Consider the following 18,014-nt stretch of genomic DNA (forward strand, 5'->3'; position numbering starts at 1 on the left):
TCTTGGGCTCTCTCCCTCAGCCTGCTTTTTACAGGAAAAACATAGTACTTCCCATCTAAGCAGGTAACTTCCCTCTAGAACATGATTTGTTCTTTTGAACTTTGAGCATTTTTTTCCAGATAATCTTAACTGGTTTGAATCTGTTCATATAGATCTTCACTAATGACTGTAGACCCCAATGAATGAACTAAAGCAGGAGTCTGAAGACAGGGTCAAAAAGTCAAGTTGGTGGGTATACCCCACATGATTGAAGCCCATCCCTTTTTTTAATGTACATTACAAACATTAAAAGCGGTGGGGCTTTGATCACATGGGCATGCCCACCATCTTGACATTTTTTACTCCCTCAGATGCCCCTAAACAAAAGGGGCCCAGCCAAACCATACTGAAACAGCTCATTATGAGTCCTCCCTAATTTAGGGAGAGCCCGTAGGTCATTGGCTATTTGATTCTTATTTTTTTAAAAAGTATTTGAATCCATTTCATAGGCAGCTTAACTCATGGCATTCCAGTGTTTTCTTACACTCCAAAATAGCATCATTATTTTAGGACAAGCACATGCTAAGGGGTAGTAGATTACTGTACAATAGAAATGGACATGAAGTTATTGCTGGCTGCTGAGAATGATGAGGAATTATGAAAAGGTAAGTAGATTGTTGAGCCTTGTGTGACGCAGAGTGGTAGTGGCAGTATTGCAACTGAAACTCTCCCCACGACCCGAGTTTGATCCCAGTGGAAGCTGGATTCTCGGGTAGCCGGCTCAGGTCAACTCAGCCTTCCATTCTTCCGAGGTCAGTAAAATGAGTACCCGGCTTGCTGGGGAAGGCGACGACTGGGGAAAGCAATGGCAAACCACCCCACTCTATAGTCTGCCAAGAAAACCGCTATAGTCTGACAAGACCCTTTGGGGGGACACAAAAGCGGCATCCCCCCAAAGGGTCAGACATGACTCGGTGCTTGCACAGGGGACCTTTCACCTTTCACATAAGTAGATTGTAAGGAAATGTCAGGAGTGGGAGGGTAAAAAGTCTTGCATTTTTTCAGCTGCTCTAACAACCTGCAGATTTCTGGCAATCCACATTCCCTGCAGGAACTCTGGGATCTCTTTGGATCAGGTTTCACCCAGTCTTGATTAAGGATCAGAGGATGTTAGGATTTAAGTGGCTTTGAACTGAATGGTTACAGCCATTAACATGAATAGGGCAATCAAGCTAGGCCTGGCATGGGAGGATAAAAGTCTTGGACTGATATATGCAAAATAGCAGAAGGTAAATGTGGAAGAACAGTGGCAGAGGCATGCTTTGAATCTAGAAAGTCCCAGCAAAAAAGATCAGAAAACTTTCCTCATTGAGAACTGGTGCTAGAGTATAGAGCTATTAAAGTAAACATGGACCAAGGTCCTCTATAGTTCTGAATAATTTCTTACTATAAAATTAGAAGTGATCCTTAGATCACACCCCTAGTTATCAGCAAAAAACTAGTGTTATTCATATTAAGGACCATATTTACCCTCTTTGAAGTAAACTCACAGGATGTGGCTTTCCTCATTGATCTTAATCAGTTGTGAATGGTATACCTGGTAATACAATATGTAAACGATACTGCAATTTCTCTTCTGCTGTGTTATTGCCCTAATCTGCAGGAGGCCGTGTGTTTATGAATCCTCAGGACTGTGCCCAGCATTTGATCAATGGTGATAATTTGAGCGGTGTTTACACCATTTCCCTTAATGGGGATCTCAGCCAGAGAGTGCAAGTATACTGTGATATGTCTACAGACGGCGGTGGATGGATTGTAAGTGAATAAACAACACCACACGTTATCCAGTTCAGTTATCAATGAGTAGAAGAAAATGAATGCATCTAGTCTAGCACACAAATGGTATCACTGGGTAGTGCAACTTCCCACTTCACAACTACCCATTTATGTTTTGAATGTTTGGTAAACTAACTATCTTTGTTCATTTTTTTCAAACTTCTTTCTTCTCTTCACTTTTAAATTAGAGATAGCAGAGCAGAGCTTCATTAAAAGAATCTTAAATCATGAAAGAACATTTAGTCTATCAGAGGCATGTTTGTGAGGCTACTGGCATGAAACTCTAAGGGTTGGGGTGGCTTGGGAAAACATGTTGGTATAGAACAGTAGATGGAAAAATTGATAAGAAGACCCATTTTAAATGGCTGATCTCCAAAACAGAACTTATTTTGGAAAGCAAAGGTATCGGGGGGGAGGGGTGACTTCCAAGCGTAAGTGTATTTTACATGTACGAAGGTCCTTAGATAAAGGATGTAAGGCAGGAAAGAAAAATATGAATCAAACATCACAATATCTCGCTGAGATATTCTATTTTCCATGCCCTGAGGACTAAGTTAATAATCAGGTTCCTTGTGATTGGTTTTACACTGAAGCTCCTTTTGGGAGTGAAGCTGGAACTGATTCACGGTTCTATCAACGAAATTAATCAACAGTGAAATTTCCATGTTCACTGCTCAATATATTGCAGCTAGAGGGAATGCATGGACCTAGGATAGCCGGCAGAAGACCTGTAAGGTGATTTAATCTCAGAAGGAAATGTGTTTCATTTTTAATCAAGGTGTGGGTAAAAAGCCTTATTGCTGATATTTTCATTTCATAAATATTCACTTTTTGCATTCTAGAAATATTGCTTCAAAGGATATTTTTCAGTGATCTCATTATTTCTATTGATCCTAACTGATGACTTTTATATCTGGAACTATCTTCCAATGAGCAAGGGCCACAGTGATTATAGAGCCTGACCACCCATAAATGGGATTAGATTGCTCCTGTTTCTGGCCTAGTGAAGTAGAGCGTATTATCCTTTCAGAATACAGAAGCCTACCCTTCACTTTGAGTTTTACAGTAAGATGCCATTCATTGTGGAATTACATACTTGAAGGCAAGATACCATCAAGTTCCAACTGGGTAATATGACTGCAATGTCTGCAGCAGCTTCTCTGTGCAGCACTGGTACACTTTCTGGATATTGGCCTGGGTCTTGCTGCCCCATAGCAGCCTTCTAACAATGGTTGGCAAAAATATTGCAGCCAGGTAGCCCTGCTGCACTAGAAGAGCTGAGAGGAATGCCACTGTCCTAATAAAACAATATCAGACTTAACCACCCACGGCTTGTTACTGCATTCTTTGCCCCAATCTGCTTTACTTGCGCCTACCTGCTCTAAAACCTGGCTCTCGTCTTGTGCTACATTTGCTTCATTTGGCCTTTCAGACACAAGGCTGGCACCTGGATCATACTTCTTGTCTTTGTCTCTGCTGGCCTATGGCCTTGTGTGTGCGTTTTGTGTGTCTCCGACACAGCGATTCATTTCAGGATAGAATAGGTTCATCGGGGGCACACAAAATAAAAAAAATATGGTTCCCAAAAGGGAAAGTTGCTGCACTGTTCATAGAACTGCAGAGGAGTAAGGGAGCCAATGATGTGGATTAGCCATCCTCAAAAGATCGGTCAAAGGTAGCAGAAGCAAAAATAAAGCCAAGTAAGGCCATACAATTCAAACATTTTTTACACAGCCTGTATAAATTCTTGGAGGAAAATGTATTCCTACTTCATCCACTTCAAAGCCTGCTTATTCAATTTCATATTCAAGCTTTTACAGATAAAGCTGCCCACGTTCCAGGTTGGACTGAATTTCAAGATTGGCTCGAAATGGAAAATCCTGCTTTTGCTGCTCTCACAGCTGAGCAGAGATAGTCTAAGTTCAATATACTATCACTTGAGAGATCATCCAGCAGAGTATCCTCTCATCTAGGAAGCATCCCTGATTTTCTGAGAAGAGTTGAGGAAGAAATTGTATTTCAGTTGTTTATAGGACTGCTGGCACAGTGGTAGATAAAATGGCATGATGACCAGCATTCATTCAGCACTGAATAATCATACCTTCAGGACTAACTCCTTCGGCCAGAATTAATCCATCTAATACAAACTGCATGGGAAAAATTGCTGATGGTCCCACCACCACCACAAATTTAGAACGGCTGAGACTAGGAAGAGATACTTTTCCCACAAGCTGTCTTGTGGCTTGCCCAACCTGCTGGTCGTTCAGAAGTTGGTCAAAATCGAACTGTCCCAGAAGACAATTAATCAATCAATTAATTAATTAATTTAACGTCACTGAAGTGTTTTTATTGAAATCAGTGGTAATGATTTTTACTGTTTTACTTTTTTCATTGACACTGTTGTATTGTGGATGTTTTTATGTATGTAAACTGCTGAGGGTAAAACAAAAAAGACTGCAGTGGTTTAAAAATCTAATAAATAAATTTGTGCACTGAAAGTAAGGAAAGAGTACAACCAGCTCAGAAACTTCCTGGAATTTCTTATGTCTGCTTTAAACCCATCAACTTTTTCCACTTGATGTCTTCTCTTAGACAAAACACACATTTTCCTGCAAGACATACTGCAACTATTCTCATTTCTTACCATATCTTTCACCTTTGCAGGTCTTCCAGAGAAGGCAGAATGGATTGACTGATTTCTTTCGGAAATGGGCAGACTATCGCATTGGCTTTGGAAACCTGGAGGATGAGTTCTGGCTGGGTAACAAATCACTAACTTTGTTTGCCACTGACACTGTGGAGAAACCAGATACCTGCTCATCATAGCCTTTGAGAACATGAACACATCTTCTATCTGTCTCCCTGCACTCCCCACCCAACTGCCCTTTTTAATCTTTGTTCTCTCTGCAAATAGTTTATTTGGCTTGCCACCTGTATTCATTCTTTGTTCTGCCGGTGATTTTTATTAATGATAAACCATGTGCTATGAAAGATATATAATGGGTTCTCAGCTTCTACCTTATTTTGGGGGTAACAGAGCAAGCCAAATTGCTCTTTTGCCTCCACAGAATGTGATAATCAGACATCTCTGTGTTCAGATTATATGGAATCATTGTGTTCTATACATACCCATTTTATTGTATCACACCCAGCCACATAGCATTATCTGCTGAAAGAAAAGCCTATGCTTAAGCCAAGGAGTCATTGTGCATTAAGTTTATGTTCCTTCCAATAGGCAGTTGTACAGGAGGCGCAATATACTTCTTAGACCTACCTTAGTGCGTTATAAGGAAATATCAACAGGGCATAATTAAATTAATTCCCTTACTTCAGAGAACTCTGGGAACTGTTCTTTTGTGACAGACTATGTACTAAATTAAACACAGCATCCCGCCCAGAAAAGTTTGGGTTGGGAAGATGCTAATCCTTAATCTAGCTGCACACTACAGAAGTAAAGATTCTCTCGAGCTGAGTCTAAATCATGGTGGCTACACAGATAGGCCTATATAATTTTCTAGGCAGGTATGCAGAAGGGGTCTTTTTTCCCCCAACTTTCCAGTCTACCCTTCAGCCCTTGGATTTCCTGGTGATTTCTCTTCCAAGTGTTAACCAGGCCCAACACTGCCTTAGAAACAACCAAGATCAAGTTAGGTGCTGCCATCTGCTGCACACAGATGTTCAGTACCCATTCAGTATCCATACATATGTCTGAAACTGTGGAGGAGAAGAAAAGACTTGAAGTATTTACTATTCCTCTTCTATAAAACACAGGACCAGATCGGCAAACTTACTCAGCGCTCTCTCTCTCTCTCTTTTACCAAAACCCAAAGATAATTTATGGCTACTGGGTTCTGGATGGGCATTTTTGTAAAAAAAATTACTTCATTTTTCACTTCACTGTCTCCATTAGATTTGTAGGACGAAATTATTAAGGAGTCAGAACTATTCATTTTCTGTGCCTGGAACAGCAGAAAAGAGCGCCTAGCCTTCTGCTGATCGTGTTTATTCATTTCAGTGAGGTAGCAGGAATTTGCTTTTTAACTTGCTGTCAGATTTCTTTGTCTCTACCTAGAGGGTAAAAAAAGATGACTCCTTGGCCCCCATTCACCACATCTCACCCAAACACAGAAAAAACATCTGGAAATCCAGCTGAGAGGGAAAATATTAGGAGAGAGATTAATAGCCTCTGTCTATTCCTTTAAGGTGCTTAATGGGGCAGGATGGGAGAATCACTAGAGAATTTTTCAGTATAGTCATGAATTTCACTGGGGGAAACATACAAAACTGATTCCTGGAATAAAATGGTTCAAGATAAATGTGGTGATATCCATTAAATAGGCCCTGCATACAGAGGATTTTGTGGTCTTGGAAAATTCATTGATGTGCACATCTCCATGTTGCTGATCAGTTCCCCATATAAATTGAGGATACAGATGGCTATCCAGGCAAAAACAGCCCGACATACAGAATAAAGTGTTTTCTATAACCATTACATAAACTGCAGCAATTATGAAACATTTCTCGACGTGATAAAGAAATCACAATCCCTTCCTCATAAGGCTAGGCCAATGGATCACTGTTTCTTTTAATAGTCATTCTACTGGAAAGGGACCTTTACACCCATACAGCAAGTTCATCAAGTTGGTTGTGTATTCTTTGGAAGAGAACGTTCTTTTTGCTTCCCGATTCACTCCTTAATTACCTTGAAACATTTCACTACAAGACTTTATCATTAATCCCGAGAAGGTTTCCAAATCAGAATACCCAGCATGCTCATTAAACAAAAAATAAAATAGTAACCTGCTATAAAAATATAGTAGAGACATACCTGGTCTTTTTCAGAGAAGACTAGGATCTTTAGCACAACCAATGAAATATGTTTAAATTTTAATGGTTTTTATTTTCATAAATACTTTCCTGAATACAACTGTGTGCAGAAAGACTGCATATAATACATGGGTAAAATACCACCAAATAGGCAGAAATATCTGCAATGAACAGCCAAGATTACATCTGAGGATGTTTCAAAGGAAAGGGATTATCTCTGAGTTCCAAAACCTAGAACCTTCCATCATATAGCCATAACCACCCAAAACTGGAAATGAACCTACAGAGTGGAGATTTCTTTTTAAAAGTAGGCATAGGGTAGATTTCCTTTCTACTTTTATTCCAAATTCCATGCCATCTGAAATACAATTTCCATCACTCATTGTTTACAGATTTCTAGATACATGGCCTTATAAATTCTGTTTATTTTCTCTCTAGGGCTAGATAATATGCACAAGATCACATCACAAGGGCGCTATGAACTGCGGATAGATATGAGAGATGGTCAGGAAACAACTTATGCCTATTATGACAAGTTTTCCATTGGAGATGCCAGGAGTCTATACAAGCTCCGGATAGGGGAATATAATGGCACTGCTGGTATGCCTTTAAAATTTACTCCTTCCATCCCAGACTATGTTAACAGATTTTCTTCCCATGGAGCAGTGGGTGAGGGGAAGGAACTAATCTATGTCTTGCATGCTTAGAACACTTCCCTGACATCACTCCCACTCATTCTCCCCTGTCCACCCTCAATCTTTAAAATAGATTTTCTTCCTGTAATAAAGTGACAGTTGAGTCTCTTATTACATAGTCCTCCTCTACAGTTAATTAGTTCCAGTATCTTCAAATAAGCAGCACAGCAATAAAGGAATTACAGAAACAAGGGGGAACACTGACAGATTTCCTGAATTCGAAAATTCTATAATAAAACACAAAACATTACTTAGGTATAATTTATAAATTACTCAGAATCTGAATATGTCAAAGACTGTATGATTAAATGGATGCAGAATTTGAATTTAGTCATAGAGATGCAGCAGTGGGAATTCCAGTGGAAGAAGAATATCAAATTTACTTCAAACATTATATTAAGAGAGAATTGATCTAAGATGTTTTACCATTGGTATATCACTCAGTCTTGATTGCTGAAATAAATAATTCTCTTTCCAAAAAATGTTGGAAATGAAACCAGCAGGTTGGACTTTTTTATATATGGCAGCAATGTTGTAAAGCCCAACAATCCTTGATAATGATTCATTGTAGAATGGAACAAATTTTGAGAATTGTAATCCCACTGTAATTTCACTAAAATATATAGCTCTTTAAAATACACGGAATTAGCATTATTTATGTTAACAGTTGCAAGGATTCTTTCTGCTTTTTATTGGAAAAGATCTCTGATTCCATCTTCAGGTGAATGGTTAACTAAATTATGGGAGCATGCCTTGATGTCTAGAATAACATCATATTTAAAACAAAAATCTGGCATAGAATAATTCTAACTGGAAACCACTTTTCATCTACGATCTTGTACATGGAATCATGCCACATCCACAATTTGGGTTCTAGAGTTTCTGTCTTAATCTGTAACTTACAGTATTGATTTAATGTACTGTAAACTATCTACAGTCATTTTTAATCACTTTGTGTTAACCAAGCACCTTTAGCTTAAAGTTCAGCATGGACCTGTGGCTTTTGACTAGAAAATAGGTATGAAATATCTTAAAATATCATAAGAATTTTGTGATACATTGGAATGTGTTAGTTTTATGATATCTTATAAAATGGGTGTTTTATGAGATATCAAATTAGTTTTATGATATCTCATAGAATGGGTGTTTATTCACCTGTATTTTACTACCTGTACTTCATTTTTTTCTATTGGTATCATCTACTTACATTCTTTCAAAAATGTGGAGCAATTAAAAATAATAATTATCTCCCATTAAAATGGGACCTTTTCACTGGAATCCTTCAAAGTTTCCTCCCTACCTTCTTCATATTCAGCTGCGGAAGGAATGGCAATAGGCACAGCTTAGTGAGTATGCTTTACCCAAACATTTCCAGGTTCTGTCCACGGCATCCCCATCTGAAATAATCTCAGGTGTGGTACTCTGTCCGGAACTTGCGAGCACTCCTCCGCTTACTGGCAGATTTTTAGGGAAGCTGAAAAGCGTCCTTCTACTCTGGCGGTGGGCATCCACTCCCTGTCCTCACAACACATATTGATGGCAGTAAATGTGCATGGGAAAGAACGGCTTTTTTCCCAACTATTTGCTTTGGGATTTTGCTTTGTTGTGTTTTTTTCCCCTCACCAGATGCACACTGGCAAATATGAAGGGAGCAAAATCCCCATTCTGAATGGCTGAGAAGAAGGAAATGCCTCTTTTTAAACAAGGGAAAGAGACCACGTTCTCATCCTCCACCCACGCTCAGAATGAGGGCAATAAGGGGGACTCCTTTGAGTTTGGAGGCCTGTTGTCATGTATCCAGCTTTAATTGGCTACACAATGACATTGCTCAATAAGAGATATGAAAATGGTTCCAGTACAGTCTTTAAAGATACTCAAAACCAGCACAAAATATGTATACATATTGGAGGGCGGTGTGTGTCAGAGGATGTAGCCATCTCCTCTGAAAGCTACTGTTTTATGCCAAAGTGTTTAGCTGGTCATCTGTTTCTACATAAATAAATAGCGAAGTGCTGTCTGCTTACAATACAGCCATGGTGTCTCATTTATATGCTACAATTCAGTCTAAAGATCCTGATGTTGCCACTGCTTCTTAATTTGGGTCAACTTCCACAACCCCAGGGTGCTAAGATCAGCTCTGTTTACATGGGCTGGTCCTCTGTCCATCCATACTACAATGCTTGAGCCACATAACTCTCTTATTTCAGCTGCCAAGCAGCAGAAGAACTATTTAGTATAGGAGTGATTGTGACACCTATTTGCAAATGCAGAAGGAAAAGAAAGGTATGGAGTTAGATGGTGATTCCAAGAAGTCTAAGAAGCTCCATTTTGTCGTCTTTGATGGAAAATCTGTAAGACTCTGAAGTCATTTCTAATTGTGTTATGTCATCCTTCAAAAATTAGATTCATCTCTAGTCTTCTCAAGACGTATAGACATGATACAGAAAATATTAGCTGTAACTATTGACAGGATAGATTATAGAAAGAAGAGTATTACGATGTTACTTTAGAGAGAGAGGTTAAAATATACTTATAACTGCTGTGTGAAGAATACCAGAAACCACTTCTTTGTATCTTTTTTCTTCCTTTTTCTATTTTTCTTCAACTTTTTTTCTTTTCTTGCACTTTTTGCTTTCTCTTTGCTTTCTTTTTCTTTTTTCTTCCTTACTTTATATCAATTGGTATTAGTTTTTATCTTCTTTTTTAAAAGTTCCAATAAAAATCAAATTAAAAAAAGAGAAAATATTAGCTGTAACTAATATATTAACTATGTTAGCTGTAACTATATATGCTATTATAGTGTGATTCACACATATAGGTACATCGTTTAGCAAACACTGTTTGATGATGGTCACCCGAACACATGAAACAAAACAAGTGCAGTGAAGAAATTTAAAATCCTTGGCTCTAGTATCAGAGCTGGGATAACTCACTTTCCTATGATAGTTGGATATTATTGTAGTCCTCAGGTGGCAAGCAGGGATATATCAATCCTTTGTTGTCCCTTAAGAGAGAAAACTGGAAAAGGTTAAGGTGATGTCTTATTTTGCAGGGGATTCACTCAGCTATCATCAGGGACGTCCATTTTCCACCAAAGACAGAGACAATGATGTTGCCGTTACAAACTGTGCTACATCATACAAAGGGGCCTGGTGGTATAAAAACTGCCATCGAACTAACCTCAATGGTAAATATGGCGAATCCCGACACAGCCAGGTAAGAGCAGATCAACACAGTGCTGTTTGCAAGAGCCTAGTTCTTCTGAAAGGGTTACAAGAGTGAGTGAGGAGCCAGACAGTCCCTCATTCAGATACGATTGGTTATGAACTTACTAGATGGCGTTAGATAGGCCACTTTTCACCAATAGAATCTCCCAACCACCCCAATGACTACTCCAACAATAATGTGTAAGATGGAGGCCTTACCTCTCAATTTAGTAATGTGTCTAGCCTTGGTCAGCAGATGTTGGGTGTCATTAAACACCAATTACTTGACATACTAGATTGTTGTATCTTTGTTTCCATTAAGTACCATTTGGATTTTTGTTTCAGGCATCAAATTAACTAGTAACAAATGGCAGCTTACAGTTTCACCAAATGCCAAAAGCTTTTTTTAAAACAACAACAAGAAGTAGTAGCTATAGGGAAGAGAACTACATCTGGATCTCACCCCGATCCACACTACTTTCTTCCAGCCCAAATATCTACTGATGGTGCCACTGCAGCAAAGTATACCTTCGCGAGCTACCTGCAGTCTGAAAGCAACATGGGATAAAGATCAAATCCCAGTGTGGAGAAAATGCTGTCAATATGATCAGGGTTTACCCTTTCCCGATGGCTGGGATGCTAAAAGATTATATAAGGTTTTATATTTAGAGCCTTATGAAACTGTTTTAAAATAAAACAGAGAAGATCATATTTAAAAAGCAGAGAATGAGGCAACAGATTGGATGATTTAGAATTTTGCACTTCATTAAACCAGATTCCAGGCAAAATATATGTTTGAATATTCAATTCCCTTCAGCCAGAAAAAGATATCCACTTGTAGTGAATTAAACACAGCAGGGAAACCAGGTCTCATTGTTTTAAATGCCCCAGTACTGCAGTCTGCATGTTGAGGAGGTTTATATGGAGGAAACATTAAAAGGTTTAGTCTCTTAAGATCAGAAGTGGTTAAGTACAAAATGTTTGTATCTTGTTTTGCTTAGCTAATTCCTGCTCTTGCAAAATAATAAAATTATCTGCATTCTGGAATGGTAACAACTAAAATATCAAGCAGGGATCATCTCATATACATCTCACATGGCTATCCTTATTTTCTATTTACAGAGTGGTTGTATATGTAAAAATATAATCCCCTTATCTGCAGCCTGAAGTAGTCTTTTTTTTTAACCACCTCAGATTTCTAAAACCTCATTCTTCAGAATATCTATACCCAAATGTTTTGTTACTACAGATGTGTTGATATCACAGCTCCCAAAATTCTCCATCAGGGTTGGGAAGGCTACACAAGTTTGATAAAAGTTGTATCATTATTATAAACAGCTCCCACTCAAAAAATATTGGGATATCTTGGCCTTGCAAAATTATTCCAGGGAGGGTTAGGTGTGACATGTTTGCATCTAATAACTGGAAAGAGGTGCTGTGCAAATGGTTCCAAGTATACTGATCCCTTTTCCTCTCTTTGGCCCCCAGGGTATTAACTGGTACCACTGGAAAGGACATGAGTTCTCCATACCTTTTGTGGAAATGAAAATGCGGCCGTATAACCATCGCAACTTCTTGGGGAGGAAACGCCGATCAGTGCAACTGTGAAATGGCAGGAATCCTTCTGGACATGTAGTCCTTTTCTGTCATGTATTTGTATTTTATAATATGAAAAGAACAAAAGTAAAACTGAGGTAGCAGCCCACTCCATGCTGAGGGCTGAGGAACACCATGATACCCCAGAGGGCTGACTAACTTTGATAAGAGAACAGCCATGATGCTTGCTATCATTCCTAGGAACCTATCGAGCTCCTGCCCAGCCCCAGCTTCTTTGGGTTTCCATTCCATTCCTTCTTGAAATTATTAGTCAATGGCTTCATTTAAGGTCTTTGTCTTAACCCAATTTCTGCTGTTGGTTATGGCCACCAGATCTAAGCAGCAAAAATCCAGGCAACCGCTAGATGGCAGAAAGAGTTAGCACTTTCTCAATCTCTTTTTTGCCATCCAGATTTTTGCGACCTAGATCTTCTGGTCCTGCCCAGCCCTGTTATAGATACTTTCTCTCACATGCCAACCTGCTTTGCCAAAGGGTACTGAGGGGGGCTCAAAGAGCTATTTGTAGAGCTATTGGTGCTCATGCTGCTACACGAACTAAGCAGATTTTCACAATGATGCCTACTGAGTCAGCATATGGCCATCAGCCTGGAAGGAGGAAACAAAACATAGCTATTTATTTCCACTCATGTCAACCCCCATCTTTCCCTGAGCAGGAAACAAGGATATACACACACCCATGTACTGTACATACACACATATACAAACACGTGCATATACACATACCCAAACATATACATACATACCAGCATATGTAGCTCCTAAAATAGTAATCTTCACATTCACAACTCATAGATGCAAATGCAAACATACTCACTCTGAACTCTTTTGGGAAGCAAAGTCCTCATTTCTATATTGTTCACACTCCATATTGTTTTGCCTTATTTATCGGGAAAAACACTAGGAAGAAAAAAAAATGGAGGCTAAGTTAAGGAAAGGGATTGGTGGATTTCCCTGGCTTTGTTTCCCTTCCCGCCCAGTGTCACTACCAATCAGTCTTCCATAGAAGGATGGGATGGGACAGGGTAATTTTAGATGGATGCCTAGAACAATTGGCTGAGCCATCAATCAAGTTCTCTGCCTAGCAAATGGCTGGTGCTAAGGAGTGGGGGATGGGGTGAAGCAAAAAGGAGTATTCCCAATGTTCCTCACAACTCCCTCCCCCATGTCTGTGACCTCTTAAGAGTATTTCTGAACACAAGTCTAGCACTCTTCTGACAGAGCACTAACCCATGTTCAAAATTAGCCCAGCTGACACATCAAAGGCAAAGAGGAGTGCACAGAGTGGAGGAGAAAGGATCATTAATGGGTGAGCTCCATCTTCATCTAATGCTGCAACAGAGTGGCAATGCTGGCAGCAAGTGACCAATGAGTGCAGTTCTGACATCATGGCAGGCACTTAAAACTAGTCGGTAGATGGGCATGGGCATTCCACAACTGGAATTGACCCACATATAATAACAACATGTAACCCAGGAGTGCCAAGTCCAGAATGGAGTGGACAAAATTACACAGCCATCCCCACCACCACCACCAAAGACTACGTAACTAACTGTGGTGTGTTGCACATACAGCTACAAGAACTGCAACTGCAATATATTAGTCCCCAAAGGACAAGGCAACAATTGTAGCACTAGTGTGCAATTCCTCCAAAATAATAAGAGTAGTAAAAACTGTAAAACATACAGCCACTCGAAATCCCTTGCTGGCAGATGCAAGGAAAAAGTCTGTAATGCACCCAGTGGTGACCATAGCTGGCAGAACTCAGCTCTGTTTCCCAGCTTATATTGATCTTCTATGCAGCGCAGGATTAACTTTCATCCAAGAGGCCACTAAACCCATGCTAAAAAAGAGGTCCAGGACTCTTGCACATAAGCACTAAACCATGTTTATAGGGAGCCAATGAAAGACCTGACAAGCACTATAGAAAGTGCCAATCAGGCATTACATGGAAGGATGCCTGCAGTCCAAGCCAAAGTGGCCATGGACGGCAGTGCCAAGCAACCACAGACAAAGGGCTGTGCTCACAGCAGCCTAAAGTGGCTAGTAGATGTTGGAGTGATCCCAACCCTTGATCTCAGCAACCAAATGGTCAGTGAAGGGTGCCAGAGAGTATCCATGACAGCAACTATGTTAGAAGAACAGAGAACTCTACTTTTAAAACCAGACCAGCAAAATATGACTAGGATTCCTCAGGTGTGGGCTGGGGATGAGAAGAAGGCAACAAGAGGACATGGTAGAAAAAAAAGCAGTAACCAAAGCATGTTCATGCTGTGATTAGGAGGAAATGAAGGCAGGCCCTAAGAAGGCAAGTTCCTTAGATAGATATTTCCAGTCATATGGTCACAGCATAAACAGCAAAAGAAAATGTGGTCCTCCTCAGTTGGGGAATATTGTTTATCCTTGGTTGGATGCTGTTTATCCTTGAGAATAATCTCTGGAATCCAACTGTAGCTTTTCATTTTCTTTCAGAAAGGACAGCATGTGGGAAATAGGAGCTAACAGTTTCTTTGAACCAGCATCAGGGATCTGCATTTGTCTTAACACATCCTCCCCATGCTATTTTCCCAGTCAAGTCTCCAGCTTCTTTCAGCCCATGGCAGCAGCTTCTGCCCTTTCAAGCTGCTGCCTCAGTTGCACCATTTTGTGGTTGTTGTTTTTTTAAAGCTGCAAAAAGCTTCCTGTACTATATATAATACCAAGCTTACCATATATCATACATCAAGTATGGTACCTGAACTGTCCCCCTTCAGACTACCAAGTGGGAAAAAATCCACACACGTACCTCCTACACATAGAAAACAAGCATAATAAACTGGAGCTTACCTTGCCCCATAGCCTGTGTGTGTACAGAATTTGTGGGTTGGTTAGGCATGGAGGCACATTCTGGTGAATCCCCATTTGTAGGTTGGACAGGTTTCAGGCTTTGCCCCTTTTGGTGAGTCTAAGATGAGTAGACATTAGTCCATTCCAAGCCATTTCTTCTTCCTGCATGTGTTGACCAATTCCCTGAATTGGTTCTTGCCCACTACACATAACAGTTAATTATATCTCCTCCTTAATTGCAAAAATGACCCCATATGCCCAGAAAGCATTGTATAAATCACTATATCTGTACACCCATACACAAGTATCTGATCCCTCTTAACATGAGTTTGTCCTAAAGATCACAACTGCAGAATAAGCCATCACTAGTTAGTGAAATTTTTGATAATATTTCAACTGAATATGCATCTATAAGTGAGCTTTAGAAATCAAGTAACAGAATTTGAAGTAAATAAATGGGCATGGGAAACACCTACATTAACAATGAGGATACTGAAGATCAGTGGTTGAATATGTTCCTCTGTTCCTACGATTTGGCTGTGAGTTTATTACAGTTTGGCAACAGCATAACAAGTAAAAAAAAGACCACTACTGAAGAAAGAAGGGAAGGAAGGAAGGAAGGAAGGAAGGAAGGAAGGAAGGAAGGAAGGAAGGAAGGAAGGAAGGAAGGAAGGAAGGAAGGAAGGAAGGAAGGAAGGAAGGAAGGAAATAACATGAGATAAAGGACCTTTCAGAAGAGTAGAACAGCACACAACTACGATCTAGTGATGAAATCAAGGATATACAGCATGGAATCAAGGAGGGCACTGTCTCCCCTTTGCTTTTGATTAGCCAAACTACTCTATATATTAAAGTATCCTAACCAAACAATGTTTCATTAGGATTATATACCTGACAACAAGCAAGCAGGAACAGTGAATCTATCTTATTCATTGGTTTAGGGAATATTTAATATAATCTGCTGTTCTAAAGCCCAGTATACTGTATGTAAAATATGAACCAGAAACATAATCTAATTTACAGAGAGTTTCTGACAAGCCAATCTGCCCAGCAAGTTTTAGATTTGAGGTAGAATATTGTATTCCTATCAGGTATATCATCATCATCGTCATCATCATCAATTAATCCAACAAATATCACAGTCATCAGATTGGGTACTTTCCAATGATTTAGGTTTTAACCAAGAGCCTAGAAATCATGGAAATATTGTCATACTATGTAGGAAGTTCCCAGCAAAGTGTTTTGTTTCGTTATGTTTTTGCAAAGTCAATGGTGTAAAGTCTCATAAATTTAAAACCTCCAAATACTTGGTGAATGCTTTGATATGGCTCCAACAATGCAATTACCATTGGTTTTAGAGTTATTTTTTTCTTCCAAAGCCATTCACTGCAACTTGCAAATCCCAATATTTTGTTACTTTTTCCATTTGTTTTTGTTTGTTTCCATTTGTTCAACTATCTCCTAGGAATGCCACATCTACAGAACACATTTTTCTTCTTCTTAATAATAGTAAAATTTGGTGTGTTGTGTTTCAAGAATCTGCTTGTCTGATTTTAAAATCTGACATGATCTTGTCGTCCTCATTTTCTAAGGCTTTTTTAAGTGTACTGTATGATCCCATAGTTTTTGTTAAGCCAAACTTTTTACATAAATTCCAATGCACATTTTTGCAACTCTATCATGGCAGTCATTATACTCAGTTTGGGCAATTTTGCTACTGCAACTGATAAGGTATTCTTTGATCTTACATAGTTAGTATTTGCTATCATTTGAAATACGTTCCGTTTTGGCATTTATGTTTGTTTGCATAGTGAGTTTTTGAGCTGCCATGATTATTCCTTCAGTTTCTTTTTAAGGATTTCAGTTCTCAGCCACTGCCAAGTCAAATTTTGATTTGATTTTCTTTCAGTATCATATTGTCCATGAAGAGGTTTAGATTTCCAGGCATTAATTTGGCTTTACAAACTTCTACCAGTAGTGGTTTCTTTTTGTGCCTGATATAATCATTCAAACTGTATTTCTCTACTTCCACTCTTTGCTTTACTTGGAGTAATCCCCTCCCACCTTTCCTTCTGGCAAAGTAGAGCCTACCAACATCACTTCTTGGGTGGAAAGCATGATTCATGGTCATTATTTTTCTTGTTTTCCTATCAAGTATGTCTAATTCAGCCTGAGTCCAATCAATTATACCCACAGTATCCTGAATAACTGGAACAGCCCAAGTGGTTATGGCTTTAATTATATCCCCCACATTTAATTTTGTTTTCAATTTTTTAAAAATTCGTTTGATATAATTAGAGTTAGCATTCTTTTTAACTTGCTCATATAGTAAGTCAGAAGCTTCCATTAATCCTAATATTTCAAACCTTCTTCTGGTGCCAATTGTCTTATGGCATTTGCATTTATTAGCTGTAATCAATCTTCTTCAACAATTTTGCCTCCTTTAATCTTCAAAGCTGCACATTGGTCTAGACCAAATTGCATTCCTATATCCTCACTAAATGTATGGACTGTTTCCAGCAGAGATTCAAGTTTTGCTTTTGATTTTCAAATAATTTTAGGTCATCTATCCATGGATTATTTTTGGACCTTGTTTTAAGAGTTGATAGTCACTTTTTGCTTTGTTTAAATTATGTGAAGGAAGCATTATGGCTAAAACAAATAGTGAAGGTGACAAATGCAACATGGTGAAATAGACTGGTTCCAGGTTGGCAAAGAAGTGAGACAAGACTGTATATTTTCTCTTTATTTATTCAACCTTTATGCTGAATGAGGGAGACTGGATTTGAAGATGAGTGTGGTTTTAAAATTGGAAGAAGAATCTGCACAATGCTGATGACACTACTCTGATAGCTGGAAATGTAAATGATCTGCAAACTCTAATAACAAAAATCATGGAGCACAGTGAAAAAATGGGATTAAAATTAAAAATAAAGCTGTCCAAGTTAATGACAACAGGTACAATGGCCTTAAAATCAACAGTGAAGACACTGAAGTGGTAGATGGCTTCTCCTTATGGGATCGACTATCA

At 39.0% G+C, this 18,014-nt stretch overlaps 1 protein-coding gene and 1 long non-coding RNA gene across 2 annotated transcripts in view; one reads left to right on the plus strand and one right to left on the minus strand.

Annotated features, from left to right (window-relative positions):
* TNR (tenascin R) overlaps nt 1–12,246 on the plus strand; it is a 126,354-nt gene extending 114,108 nt beyond the window's left edge. Inside the window, exons 18-22 of the mRNA XM_063298490.1 lie at nt 1,643–1,794; nt 4,480–4,576; nt 7,081–7,242; nt 10,390–10,553; nt 12,032–12,246. Coding sequence (XP_063154560.1) covers nt 1,643–1,794; nt 4,480–4,576; nt 7,081–7,242; nt 10,390–10,553; nt 12,032–12,151 — 695 coding nt within the window. The 3' untranslated portion in view covers nt 12,152–12,246. The remainder of the gene's footprint in view (nt 1–1,642; nt 1,795–4,479; nt 4,577–7,080; nt 7,243–10,389; nt 10,554–12,031) is intronic.
* On the minus strand, nt 10,269–13,021 carry LOC134493744 (uncharacterized). Its single transcript, XR_010067600.1, has 3 exons — nt 12,975–13,021; nt 12,075–12,186; nt 10,269–10,341 (listed from the first exon to the last, which is right to left on the minus strand). It is a non-coding gene; the product is annotated as an uncharacterized LOC134493744 (long non-coding RNA).
* Between the last annotated feature and the right edge of the window lie 4,993 nt (nt 13,022–18,014).

Source organism: Candoia aspera, chromosome 3 (genome assembly GCF_035149785.1).
Source record: "Candoia aspera isolate rCanAsp1 chromosome 3, rCanAsp1.hap2, whole genome shotgun sequence".
Taxonomy (NCBI): domain Eukaryota; kingdom Metazoa; phylum Chordata; class Lepidosauria; order Squamata; family Boidae; genus Candoia; species Candoia aspera.